The 14001-nt window shown below is 30.1% G+C and overlaps 1 protein-coding gene across 1 annotated transcript; it reads left to right on the top strand.

Moving 5' to 3' along the window:
* The first annotated feature begins 11637 nt into the window (after window positions 1-11637).
* Window positions 11638-13519, top strand: LOC126720327 (MYB-like transcription factor 4). The gene is made up of 3 exons (XM_050422661.1): window positions 11638-12034; window positions 12205-12334; window positions 12594-13519. The coding sequence occupies exons 1-3, from the start codon at window positions 11833-11835 to the stop codon at window positions 13276-13278; spliced, it is 1017 nt and encodes a 338-aa protein (XP_050278618.1). The 5' UTR covers window positions 11638-11832; the 3' UTR covers window positions 13279-13519.
* Window positions 13520-14001: the final 482 nt, after the last annotated feature.

The raw sequence follows: 14001 nt of genomic DNA, 5'->3' as shown, positions 1-14001 counted from the left end.
AGTTAGAATATTTTGGCTTAAGATAATGATATAGTTTAATAAATTTCTAGCTTCTAGAATTCATATTATGTAAGATTCCATATACAATGCATTTTATTCAGGAAAAAAAAAAAACTGGATTAGCAAGGCGTTTATTGGTTGAATATTTTGCTAGTCGTTGGTATAAGAAAAGCATTCACTAATAAGAGACGTAGTAATATATGGCTAAGGAAACTAGGCAAACATTATATGGTTATAACGATAACATTCACTAGACTAACAGGGGACATGGGACAGAGTCAATAAATAGGTTACTTAAACCAAGCAAGCAGTTGATAACCTTAACAGATAAAATTCACAAGACTAAGAGCATCTCCAACAGTCTCTTCAAATTTTTGTACTGTTTGGAGAGTGAATAGCTCATTTTATCTTTTGCCTACTTATTTTTTCAAATACACTTTCCAACAGACCCTCTATCCTTTTTTCCATCTCATTTAATTATTATTTCTTCATTCATTTTTTATTCTTTTTTATCATCATATATTATTCTTATATTCATTCCCAACAATTATATTTTTCAATGAAAAATGTTATATCTACAATATTTTTCGTAATACTTTCACAAGAATTATATCAAAATCTTATGTGGAAAGTTATTACTAGTTCTAATTTGAATCCACCACTGAAATTATTTTTTTATTCACAAATATTAGCTAATAATAATCTATTACTTAAAATTTATTGTGAAAATATTGTTGTAGCATTTCTTAATTGTTATTTCTTATTTTTTATATTATTTTTCAAACTTAATTACATCCATACGTTTCTTTTCTTTTTTTTTCTCTTGGTTTTTTCTCCACCACACACCTATACCACTCCCATCTCTATCTACCCTTCTTTTTCTTTTTCTAGCTCATTCCGGATCTCACTTTCACTTTCTCCAGCTTTCTCTTTTTTCTTTTTTCTTTTTTTTTTTTTTTTTTTTTTTTTTTTTTTTTTTACATTTTCTATTTCTACTTTTCTAGAACACTCTATATAGTGATAAGAAACAGAGAATTTAAGAACAAGTGATTGCTTGCTCCACCGTTGATCGAAGGACACAGGCAGGCATTGTCTCTTTTTTGCTCCACCGTGGGTTGCTTGCTTGCTCCACCGTGGGTCAGATGGTTTTTTTTTTTTTTTTGTTATGATTTGATTAATTTTAAGATTATGTTTTTGAGTTTGTATTTTGATTAAGATTCAATTTAGAGATGTTTGAGAGAAAAGATCTAGAATAGTTTTGTTGTTACCATTGTGATTATTGAGTAAAAATTCAATATTTTAAATGATAGTTCAATATTTTATTCGAATTAATTCTTTTGCTCATGAACAGTAGGTCATAGACTTAGAGAGCTACTGTTCATTATCAACCAATTTTTTGCTAATGAACAGTGAATTAGAGAGACTGCTGGAGCACGTTTTTATGAATTTGCTCTCCAAATTTTGGGTTTAGAGAGCCTATTGGAGATGCTCTAATAGGTAGACACGAGACAAAGTCATTCATATAACTAGAATGGTATCATGATAAATTCAATTAATAATCGTCTCAAAAGCTTAAGCTGTAAGTCCTTAATAATTGAGATTCAACATGCATGTGAGATTTTTAGACTTTTTAAATAAGAGGTAAAGTGAAAATAGGGTTTGAAGTCAAGAATTAAGATCGCCAACTTTGTTATCATGATAAAATATTACCGATTGTTTCAAAAGTTTAAATTATTAAGAATTTTTTAATTCAATGACCTCACCAATATTCTAATACGAGTCCTTTTAGGTACACTGGCCAACAAAAAATCATAACAATTCCACAATATTCTCAAATTAGTCTGTCATCTCACACATGGATTGTTAAAATTAAATTAAATTGTTAATTGTGGTAGGCCCATATATGAAGTGGTAAATAAATTTATTAAGAATGTTGTGAAATTGTGGTGACTTTTTCTCATGTACCCAGCTTAATTGTTCTAACATGCTGGCTGATATGAGTATTTTTATGGTGGTCTAGTAATGTATTGCAAAGACCAAAGTCTGTCATCAGAAAGGGATAGTCTTGGTTTAAAGCCATTGGCCTGTCTAGCAAATAACAATGGGATATTCTAACAGAAATGGCTTAAATGTACAACTTTTGCAAAAAACAATGAGATTAGACACATCTCAGTCTTGCGCTTCCAAAATTCTCGACGTCAATACATGTCATCTGATGTGGAGCAATATGTAGGACCACCATTGACAATTGTCCAATTCTATGTTATTTAAGTTGAGAGAGTATTATACAGGAATAAACAGAAGATTAGCTATAGGTCCACTCTATCTGTTGTCCAAGAAAAGGATTAGAAAGAAATTTAGACAAATTCCAAACAAAACATAGACACAGCCGCACAAGTAACTGTATGAATTGACTGATCAGTACATTATCTTATTCATTAAAAATAAAATGAAAATACCTAAGTGGCTTGTGAAAGAGAGTGAGAGAGAGAGAGAGAGAGAGTCACAAAACATTAGCTTGGCAATTCGATATTGAAAATAATACACAATGACAGCTTCAAATTAATCAGAATAATTAAAAGTTAAGTTAGGCTTTTTTAGGAAATTCATAAGTATGAGCTGGATACTTGTGGTTTTGAATGCCCCACGTAGAACATTTTCTAGATAGAGACACCATCATCTTTAAAGTTTGATCAAGTCATTTACTCCTAAATTCATTAGAAAAAAATCAAATGGGAAGCCTGTAGATCAAGATTTGCATGCAGTATATAACAAGTAAGGTGTGAAACCATAATAATATCAATATGTTTCTTCATGCTGAACTCTGTTTTTCTTCACATTGAACTAATAGTCTAATATGCACCACTCTTAACACGTTCTTAATTACAGGCTGTTCTGGGGATTAGCTTTGCAAATTGCAACAAAAACTTTATGCATTTGTACATGAAGTAGAAGCATGATTCGTTGACATAGATGGAAAGCCATAAGAAGCAAATCAAGTTTCAAGAAAATAACCCTTGAATTCACAAGAACTTCCCGAATCTACTAAAAATATAGAATAGAAATATTTTGAAATTTTATTAATCTAAAAGTTATAACGACAATAAAAATTAATTACTATAATAAAGAGACTAATTAAGGGCCTAAATAAAGGAATTTTCCTGAATGACTTTATTTTGATCCTTGTGATGATTTTCGTAAAGTCACCAAATTTCATACGATTTTGACATTGGCTCTGAATATTTTTATTAGTACTTTTTAACTTTCTAGATTTTTTGTATGTTGACTTTTAACGATATATTTGTTCTAGAAGGTATGAACTGTTTGTTCTTCATCATTTATCATATCAAATTATTTTTACAATTGTTTATGTGACTTGATGTAATTAGTGTATAATAAAAATATTACTAGTGTTGGGTTTATGTGAAAATTATGTTACTTCAATCATATCTTACCACCTAAAAAATTGTAAAAAATTATTTAAAAAATAGTTGTCTCTAATGGTAATTTTTCATATTGATGGAAGAGTATGTGAAGACAATTAGGATTAAAAAAAAAAAAAAAAGGGAAAAAAAAAAAAGAAAAAAAAAAGGAATTGTTATTGTACAATTCCTATAAACGTGACGCACGGCTGCAATATGTTTTAGTCATTGGATGGAAGAACAAGTACAAACAACCACAATTATTACAAATTATGATTTATTTGCTGTTGCACTTAGGTTCAAGGCTCATAATGATTGTAATCCACGTGCTTAAATCACCATGAACAGTGAAATAAATATTTAGTACATATTAATTAAATATGGAAAACATTTACCCCTAATTAGTTACAGTTTGTTAAACCAGGGTCATGTGAAACGAATCATAATTTTAAGATTAGTGGGTCATAACACTGTCTTAAAAGTGCCTAATTTTTCCCACTTAAAAGGTTTAAAAGTAAAAGACTCAATGAGGTCAAATTGATAAGATTGAATTGGTTCATATATGGGGAGCATTAGATTTTATGAAGATGTTCTTCTCCTTTGTCTTTTGCATAGCTTTCGAAAAGCTCTCTTTAAACTTCATCACCACGTACAAATTACAATGTATAAGGCTGCCCCTCCTAAAATGCCTAAAATAATTGTCGGTTTTGTTTGTGTATTAATTCCCCTCACTTTTTTTTTTTTCCTTGAATACAAACATAGTAAGCTAAATTTGGTGATTCATACATATTCAGTTTCCATTATTTTAAGTTAAGTATTAGTTTGACATTTATTAAATATTTTTTTTATTAAAAGTGTGCTAAAGTATATTTGTGTTTTAAAAATGTAAAAAAAAAAAAAATGTAGTTTTAAAAAACAATACATAAAAACTAAAAGCTAAAAGCTCTTCCAAAAAAAACAAAAACAAAAACAAAAAACCTCTTTAAAGTCTTTGATACAATGATTTTAAAATTTAAGGAAAAAAAAAAAAAAACCCTAAACCAAGTCAAATAAGAAATTTAAGACAATTTCTACTAGGTATGTGCGCGGGTAGAATTGGGCAAGTGGAGGAAAATATTTTTAACTAACTCACCAATGGCAGGTTGGGAAAATTCCAATCTACTGCCGACCCACCAATATATAAATGTGGTGGATCAGTTGAAAATCTTAACGGTCTCAACTTGGTAGGTTGCCAAATGTAATTAGTTAAATGAAATTATTTCAATTAAATTATATAATAGTTTCCCCCCTCAAATAAAGAAATGAAAGAAAAAAATTGAAATTTTTATTTAAAATAATCACAAATACTAATTTTATTAGAATGACTGAAATTCTATCACACCAAAAATAAAAGCATTTTAGAATCTTAAATTAGACATATACATAGAATAATAATGAAATCTTAGAGAGAGTGGCTAGATTTTATTAGGGAGGAGAAAAATATGAGATGCTGACATGAAAATTAAAGGATAACATAAAATGAGAGCTAATTTTCCCTAGAGAGAGGGGCTATATTTTGAAAAACTAGACTAGAATTCTTTAGGTAACTCTATAGAATTTTCTAAAATCTTATCCATACTTGTTTAAATGAATGACCAGATTTCATTGTATCATTAACATTTAAATACACGTTGATTATTTTACTATTTGTATTATATTTAAATTATTAACAAAATGGTAAAATTTAATTTACTCATGTGAAAATACATGGATACAATTTTAAGACTTTATAATGAAGTTGCTATAAGAAATCTAAAGAATCTCAATCTTAAGAGATTTGTAGAAAAAACAAATTGACAAGATGGTTTAAATAGGAAAATCACAAGATGGTGACACATGCATTCCATGATCAAAATTTCCACTGCTTAGATTTCAGGCATCCAAGTAAAAGATGAGTGAAGGAAAGATAATTGTGGAGTCCCCACCAGATTAACAATCTTTACTCGATCATTCTAGAAAGAAAATTAAAAAATTCTACAAAATACGCGCAATTTAATAATAACAGATACATATAAGTAAAAGATTAATGACATGAATGTGTTATTTTCAAATGATTAAGCTTTTTGCTTCAAATAAAAATGATTAAGCTTTCCTTGTATTCTTCCTTGTAATGGATGGACAATAATGTGCTTCCCCAACTCAAACCCCACATATTTTCCTCGTGTGATAGTTAAATTATTGTGTAACTTGTGTACCCCATTGCCCATGAAGTTAATTATTGTTTGAGATGAATTACTTCATGATTTTTTTTTTAATATATTTATTCCCAAATTATCTTATGATGCCAAGGTCGGATGGCATATCTCAAGGAAGATGTTGAGGTTGGAGATCTCCAATATTGGGATCATTCACCCAATATTATATGTGAAATTCTGCATATATAGATAAAAATAATAAATTTGATCATTTAATCATTATTTAATATTAATAATTTATTCATTTTCGGTATTTTGTGATTGACCAGTACTCCTACGCATACTAGGAAAATAAAATTTCATGTCAATTTTTTTTTTTTTTTTTTTTTTTTTTGAGAAGAAGAATTTCGTGTCAAATCTAAACAAAAGAAATTAAACAATTAAATATTTTTCCAACATATATTTTTTAGAAAATAATTTTCCATATTGAGAGTACCTAATGTAAAATTAACAAACACTTCCGTCAACCAAAAAAAAAAAAAAACCTTTATCGTATGTTTGGATAAGGAAGTTGAAGAAAAATTCCTTGTTTGGGTGAACAAGAGAAAGAAATCTCAAATTTCAAGATGGAATTTTAGCTGCGATTTGAGCACTATAAATTGTCGCAGTCAACGAGATTGGGTTTGTTTTGGGGAGGCTTACAAGGAGGGATTAACGATAAGTATGAAACAATGAAGAATTAGCTTTAATTGTGAGGCTAGTGTTGGCGGATACAGGCCGGCTTTAATTGTGAGGCTAGTAGAAATATATTTTGCAGCCTAAGGCAATAATTTTGAGTTGGACATTTAAAAAAAAAAAAATTTAATATTAAAAAAAAGTTATGTTGATAACATGATATATTTTTTTCACAAAAATGGTTTTATTCGGTTTTTTTTTTGGTTGTGAGAAACCAATTAGTTTTATTTGTTAACAAATAACAGCTAGGGTTAATGTGGACCCATAAAAGAGTATACAAGTAAAAAAATTTTATATAAAGAATCAACGAAATTCTAAAAAAAAAAAAAAGTAGGTGAAATTTATTTTAAAAAATTAAAACCCTAAGAGGTAAATACAAATGTACTTCCATGATTACTCTTTATAATAAAATAAAATAAATTAATGGTCCTACTCTACTCCACGTCCCAACCAATTTGTTAAATGAATGAATGGATGAAAGTGAGTTTACATATATATGTGCTGTGTCATAAATCATAATGTAAAGTAATTACCAAGAATAAAATAAAGAGAAAGTAAAACAAAATAATTTGAACTATGAGAAAGTTCAAGAAAGAAACAAAGGTTATAGGGAAGTAACAAACCAGAGAGGATCAGATTCAAACGAGGAGAAAAAGGTTTGAAGTGTAGCAGCTACAGCTTAATTTTTTTTTTTTTTTTTCTCTTTTATGCTTTAAATGGAGAGTGGGGCAAAATTTCCAACAAATCGTACAAAACAATTTGAGGTTTGAGATTGAATATTACATATATATTTTTTGTCTTTTGATTTCAATTGTTTGGTTTAAAGAGAGTGTGTTTTTTCAGCTTCATTGTGTGGGAGTTAATGAATTCTCTACACTAGAAAATACCCATGGAAAAGATGAAAGGTTACACATCAAACAAAAAATTTATTTGTTCTAGTTTTTTCTTCGATAAAAAAATTACTTTTTATTTATTGGCTAAAATTTGAGGCTTAATTTATACTTTCAGGAAAGAGATATCCTATTGTAGTGATGTTACAATACATAACATTTTTCACAACAATTCACTTATCAGATTTTGGTTTTTATTTGATTTTATTTGGGTCACTATTGACATTATTCTATCATCTAATATTTTGGGACTTAAAATTTTTTGATTGGTTAAAATTTGGGGCCTTTTTTTTCTTGGGAGCCTTTTTTTGCTTTGGGGGCCTTATAAGGCGATTACCTCACTTGCTTAGTATATTGAGCGGACACTGGGCGGATAGATATTTGGCGAAACTATAGTGCAAGTCCCTAAGTTTACCTATTGAGTGCAATTAATCTCTAAAGTTTTGAGTAAGCGCTGTTGGTTCCTAAAGTTTTAAAAATGAGCATTATTGGTCCCTTTGTTAACTTCTGTTAGTTTTTTTGCTAATGTGTCTAACGGAACAATAATGTGTCTTTTTTTAAATGACATGGTAACTATTTTTAGTATTAAAAAATTACATGTTAGCAAATAGATCACTCACCTCATGCAAAGAGTGTTTGGTTTGTTTGGTTAGACCTTTTGAGAGATTAATGGTCCGTTTGGGAATAATTTATTTAACTAAACTAAAAACTTTTTGCTAAAAGTGTAGAAAAAAGGTAGAAAAATAAGTTGAATAGTATAATGGGACCCATGAATAGAATTAAAAAGTGTAATAGGACCCATGAATAATAGCTAAAATAAGCTAAAATGCAAATAAGCTGAAAATTTCAGCCTATCCCAAATGAACACTTAAAGAGTGTGTATAAGATTTAGAATTCTATTTTGTAACTATTTGTTTGTTTAAACCCCTGAACACATAGATTGTTTAACCTAATTAATCAACTAAGTTGACACTTGGGTTTATTATTCAGATCTAGGTTAGATAATAATAAATCATATCATGCAATGTAGAAAAATAAATAAGACAATGATATGATTACCTAGGAAAATCAATGAAACCAACAGTTTTAAGGTAAAAAACCTAGGGAGGATTTAACCTAGCCTATCTTCAAGACAAACAAATTCACTATTATAGAATGGAAGTTTACAATAGATTTTCTTTCTAAAATCTAAAGTTACCTCTTGTAGAACTTATTCACACGACCATGTGCAGCTCCAAATCCATGGACTTTTCTATCTTGAATCCGTTGCACACAAACATTCGTGTTTGTGACTTTGAGATCTCACTCAAAGGTATCAAATCACCATCAATAGTTGATCTTATATGGTAGCAGCTTCTACAACACTAGATTTTGAGATTCTTCAAGGAATATTGCAAATAAAAGACTTTAGAGAGCTTTGGGTACAAAAAACCTAGATCTACAATTGGAGGCACAAGATGCACTCTTTTCTCTCTAAAAACCATCACTAGGGTTAGCTTATATTGTCCTTTAAATACTGTAGTAAGCAGATCATGTTTTGGGCCTCAAACAGACAAGTTTGGGCTAATGGGCCAAACTTAAAATTTTGTAGATGCAATTCTCGATCGGTCAAGCCTTGTTCTCGATTGGTCAAATTTGGCATATTTCGAATTCTTAAGCCTGCAGCTTCTTTTTTCTTAGACAAGCTTGAACATTATCTAATAAATTCTATAGACTCTAAGATCTATATCTAGACAAGTTTGTATTCACGGTTTGCCAATTGTTCTAAACTTTTAAAAAACAATAGTAACCACAACTTTTCATAATTTTTTTTATAAATACTCATTTTAAATTCAAAACACAGCTTTCTAACCACTTATACATGTTAGAATTATAGTATAGTGATTAAACTCACAATTTGTTAACTTAATATGATATCAGAGTAGGAGATCCTAACTTTAATCATTGTCTTCACTCTACCTCTCATTTAAAATACTAAATTCCCACTTGTTGGGCTCCCACTTATTAATAGGAAGTTTAGACTCACGAGTGAAGGAGAAGTGTTAGAATTATAGTTAAGTGATTAAACTCACAATTTGTTGATAAATTAAACTTTTAGGATAATTGATAATTTAACAATACAAACGTGTAAATGAAATAATTAGGAGGACAAAAAGAACTAGTGTTAATCACTAAGTCTCAGCAAAAAAAAAAGTGTAAATCACTAAGAGCCACAAACAATGACTTTGTTGAAGCGAGCGCCACATTTTGCTTCTAATCGGTGAAGATGCAATTCCTACGATGTGTAAGAGATGATGATCTAATAAAAATAAAATATTCATTAATTAAAAATACCAAATAAATAAATTCAGCCAACTCAGCAACCAAGTTAACAATTACAACACACTAATCCCAAATATATCTAATCTTATATCTGAAATCAAACAATCTCGATCGTCTCCCATTGATAAGATCTAGTTCCCACTATTATGCTAATAAATGTATTAAATTTTGTTATCATTGCTTAAATTTTTGTTGTAATTATATGTTTATTACTATATTTATGGTTGTAATTGTATTTTAATTTTAGATATATAATAGATTATTTAGGTCATGTATGACCTATTAATCCAACAGGTTATTAAACGGGTTGTTTGTATTAACTTTTACATGACTAATTAATTAAACAGGTTAAACGTGTCGGGTGGGGTTAACCTATTTAATAAACGGGTCGGGTTAGGGTTGAGAATTCTTGACACATTTACTAAACAGGTCGGGTTTGGGTCAACTCATATAGCAAATTACTTATGGCTCGACACCACACGAATCTGACCCGCAAACACGAATTGACACCCCTACTATTATCCTCCATCATCACTCGCCTTCACACGTTGCCCCAATGCCAATTGCACATACAACCGTTGATCCATAACAATAATGGATGGCAATGACTAGGGTGGATAAGTTTAGTGAATATAACATATAAATACACAAGTTCTTATATAAAAAAAAAAAACATATAAATACACAATTTAATTCAAAATTCCTAAGTGGGTATGAGTTCGACTATGTTATAATTATTATTCAATTTAAGATTTCACTCATATATATATATATATATATATTCAATAAAATATATATTTGGTTCCACACTTCCACGTGAATTGTAATTGTTGAATCATTTATTTGGCATTTTTTTTTTTGATTAGTTGTTTATTTTTATTGGACCAATCGCCATCAAGCCAGACGCATTGAGTATGTCGAAGGAATTGAACATTAGATATCTATTTCTTGAGCCATCATTTTAATCAATTGATATTATTTGTAAGTTAATTTACAAAGATCCTCTCATTGATGTCATAGAGCACTATCCAAAGTATCCATCTAGGGCATCTCCTACTATTTCATATTAGTTTTGTTATTCAAATTTTTTCTTTCTAAAAGAACATTATTGGTAAAGGCTTGCGAATGACAGTGTTGTTTACATAAGCTTTAACACCTACTATTAGCAATTGACAAATTAAGCAAATGAATGATTAAGAAGGTTTCTTCACAAGGTCATGTTTTTTTGTTCATTTTTTGACAAGTGATTATGTATGGAGGTGAGAATTGAGATGAGAAATGGCCCAAGAGAAGACCACCGAAACACTCAATTAGACCCAGTGGAGTGTGGTCCTCATGAGTGCACCTCAAGTTAAACTTCCAGCACATTTGTCTCATAGAATTTTCTTCATGTGACCAATGGGTCATAGATTTTTTTTCTTTCTCTGTGGTTTGGTGGAGACTTATGCAAGGAAGGCTTAGTGAATAAGGATTTGAGTAACAAAACCCATATTAAAGAAACATAAACTGAGCTATCGTCTTCATTACGCAAACAGTATTCTTCTTTATGGAAATCAAAAAAGCTTCTAGTTAATAATGGGCAGAAATGCTTTTGGGGTGGTAAATTTTAAATAATAAAATAAATATAAAACATACTTTAGCGAGTAACTCTATTTTTATTGGGAAAAAGTCCCTTTTATTTAAAATAAGTTTAATTTAATTAGTGGTTCTAATTAGTAAATATTATAATTTAAATGTGTATCGAATATCACGGTACTACATCATTTAAAATGTTAAATAATAAAATATTTATAAAATATTAAATTAAAAAAAAAATCTTAATAGTAAAATAAAATTTTCTTGCTTATATAGTGATTGAATTTTTCTCTCTTTTTAATCAATTTTTTTTTTCCCCGAAATAGTGGGGCCATTATTAGACCTTGTAGAGGAGCTTTGGAAAGTATTTCATTCATAATCCTCTGGCCAAATTGTCCAAAAAGTTGATAAAACAAAAAACACTAAATCATTAACCATATTTCGAAATAACCTCTTTTATTTATTTTTTTGCTTCTTTTTAAGAAAACACATTTGGCAACCTTTTCTTCGTTGTTTGTTACATATGTTGCCACTTGGCTTATATTACTAGAAACGTTTATATTTGTACTTGTCATCAGTTACAATATTCATTCATCTCTCTCATTTCTGTTGTGAAGCTTCCACATAAAACATGTAAACAACACATGTTAGTGTTTGATAAGTACATAGGGAATAGTGGAACTGGTCAGTTTAAAACAGTGCAGGCAGGGCCTCATGATAAACACTAAGCCTAACTCTTCAGCAGAAGAAGAAGAAGAAGAAGCCCTCATGATAAGCGAAAAGATGGGTGGCCATCGCTGCTGTACCAAACAGAAGGTTAAACGAGGCCTATGGTCTCCTGAAGAAGATGAGAAGCTCGTCACATATATCACCACCCATGGACTTGGAAGCTGGAGTTCTGTCCCAAAATTTGCTGGTAATTATTCCTTCAACTCTCTCTTTCTCTCCCAAAACACACATAATTAACAACGTGTATTCTGTAATTGATTCATTTATAACAAAGTAACTAAATTTATACGGCCATAGATTTACATACATATATTTATATGCCCAAGTGGTTGCTAAGTGGAATTGTGATTGCTGCAGGATTGCAAAGGTGTGGAAAGAGTTGTAGATTGAGATGGATAAACTATCTAAGACCAGATCTTAAGAGAGGTACCTTCACTTCAGAAGAAGAACAGATTATTATTGATGTTCATAGGATTGTGGGCAACAAGTAAGGATCATTTTTTTTTTCACTAGAAATTAGTGCTCGTTTGGTACAATTTTTTTCTTAAAAAGTTTTTAAAATACCTCATTTAAAAAAATTGTACTTAAAAAGAAAAGTGATGTTTCAAAAGAATATACTTTAAAGAGTATGATTTTAAAATAGCTATACTAAACGTGTAAATATCTGTCATCATTTTTTCTTTTTCTTTTTTCTTTTTCCTCTTGATTTAGAGTAAATTTTAAGAGAGTTTTGTTTGGCTGTAAAGATGGGCTCAGATAGCCAAGCACCTCCCAGGAAGAACAGACAATGAGGTGAAGAATTTCTGGAACTCGTGCATCAAGAAAAAGCTTATGTCACAAGGGTTGGACCCAAACACTCACAATCTAATACCTTCTCATCAGAGAGCCTCTAAAAAGGTTGCATGCAATGTATCACCAAACCATCAGCAACCCAATTCAGTTTTTACTCTGAATTCTCAGTTTACAGATGCTTCCACCTTTGAAATGAAAACACCTATCATTACAGTACCTGAAACTGATCAACCTCCATTGCTTCAAAACCCTAATGTTGTTTGGAATCAGAGTTTCGCTGATTTTTCCAGTTTCCCTCATGTATCATCAGTTGAGAGCACACCCAATATTTCTTCCTCATCATCCTCTTCCGTGAACCTATCTGGTTTTGGGGTCTTAAATCATGAGAATTGTGTTTGGGGTGCCAATACTCTTGAACCCTTCGAAGCACCAGGATTGGAAGGAGAGCAATATACACTGACACAACCACAGCAAGAGAAAGATAAGGTTTCTGAGCTGGTAACTAATAAGGTTATTCATCAGCCCATGGATACTTCATTTGATGGCTCTAGCTTTGATCTTGGGTTTGTGGAGTCTAGCCTTATGTCTGATATAATGTATGATGAATTGAGCTCTATGGATGATTTTGCATGGAACTAGTACTAGCTAGTAGGCCATCACATGTGTACATTACTAGGTTTTGCTTAATTAAGGTGTGGAATTCACATACTTCAAGTACAAAGCTCTCTTGCCCACCATCAATACTATATAAAAAAAACCAATGACAAGGGTCAAGATGGTTTTGTTGCTTCTAGGACTGCAGACAAAAATGACTGACCTTTTTTCTTTTTTCTTTATTATTATTATTATTTGAGAAAGTTCTTTATCTTTTTTTAATTGAGGGAAATTGTATAATATTTGTACTTTTTTTTTTCTTGCATATTATATCTACTAATAAAATACAATACAGTAATTTTGTTAACCGATTAAATGTCAGATACATTAGCTAGTAAGGTCAAAGTAATAACTCTACAGTATTTTAGTACTTTTTATTTTATATTATGTTTGATTGCGATAGATTTAGAATATATAAGACAATATCTACATCAAATCTAATAATAGATTCCACAACGGTACATGATAAATCACGTTTCATTCTTGTGGATTCTAGTTAGTTCAACTGGTAAAATCTCTGAGATACAATTCCCACCTACACCAAAAAAGTGATTGGTGTCTTGGTCTGGCAATAATGAACAATTATCAAGAACAGCCAACATAGGTTGAAACTCTCTTTAAAAAAAATAAATAAATAAATAAAACCATGTTTCATTATTATCCTTTTATTTATTTATTTTTTGGGCTAACACTAAAATAGGAATTTAG

The sequence above is a fragment of the Quercus robur genome, chromosome 4 (assembly GCF_932294415.1).
Source record: "Quercus robur chromosome 4, dhQueRobu3.1, whole genome shotgun sequence".
Classification (NCBI taxonomy): domain Eukaryota; kingdom Viridiplantae; phylum Streptophyta; class Magnoliopsida; order Fagales; family Fagaceae; genus Quercus; species Quercus robur.
The sequence above is the reverse complement of the archived record's forward strand: the minus strand, read 5'-3'. Positions and strand labels throughout refer to the sequence as shown.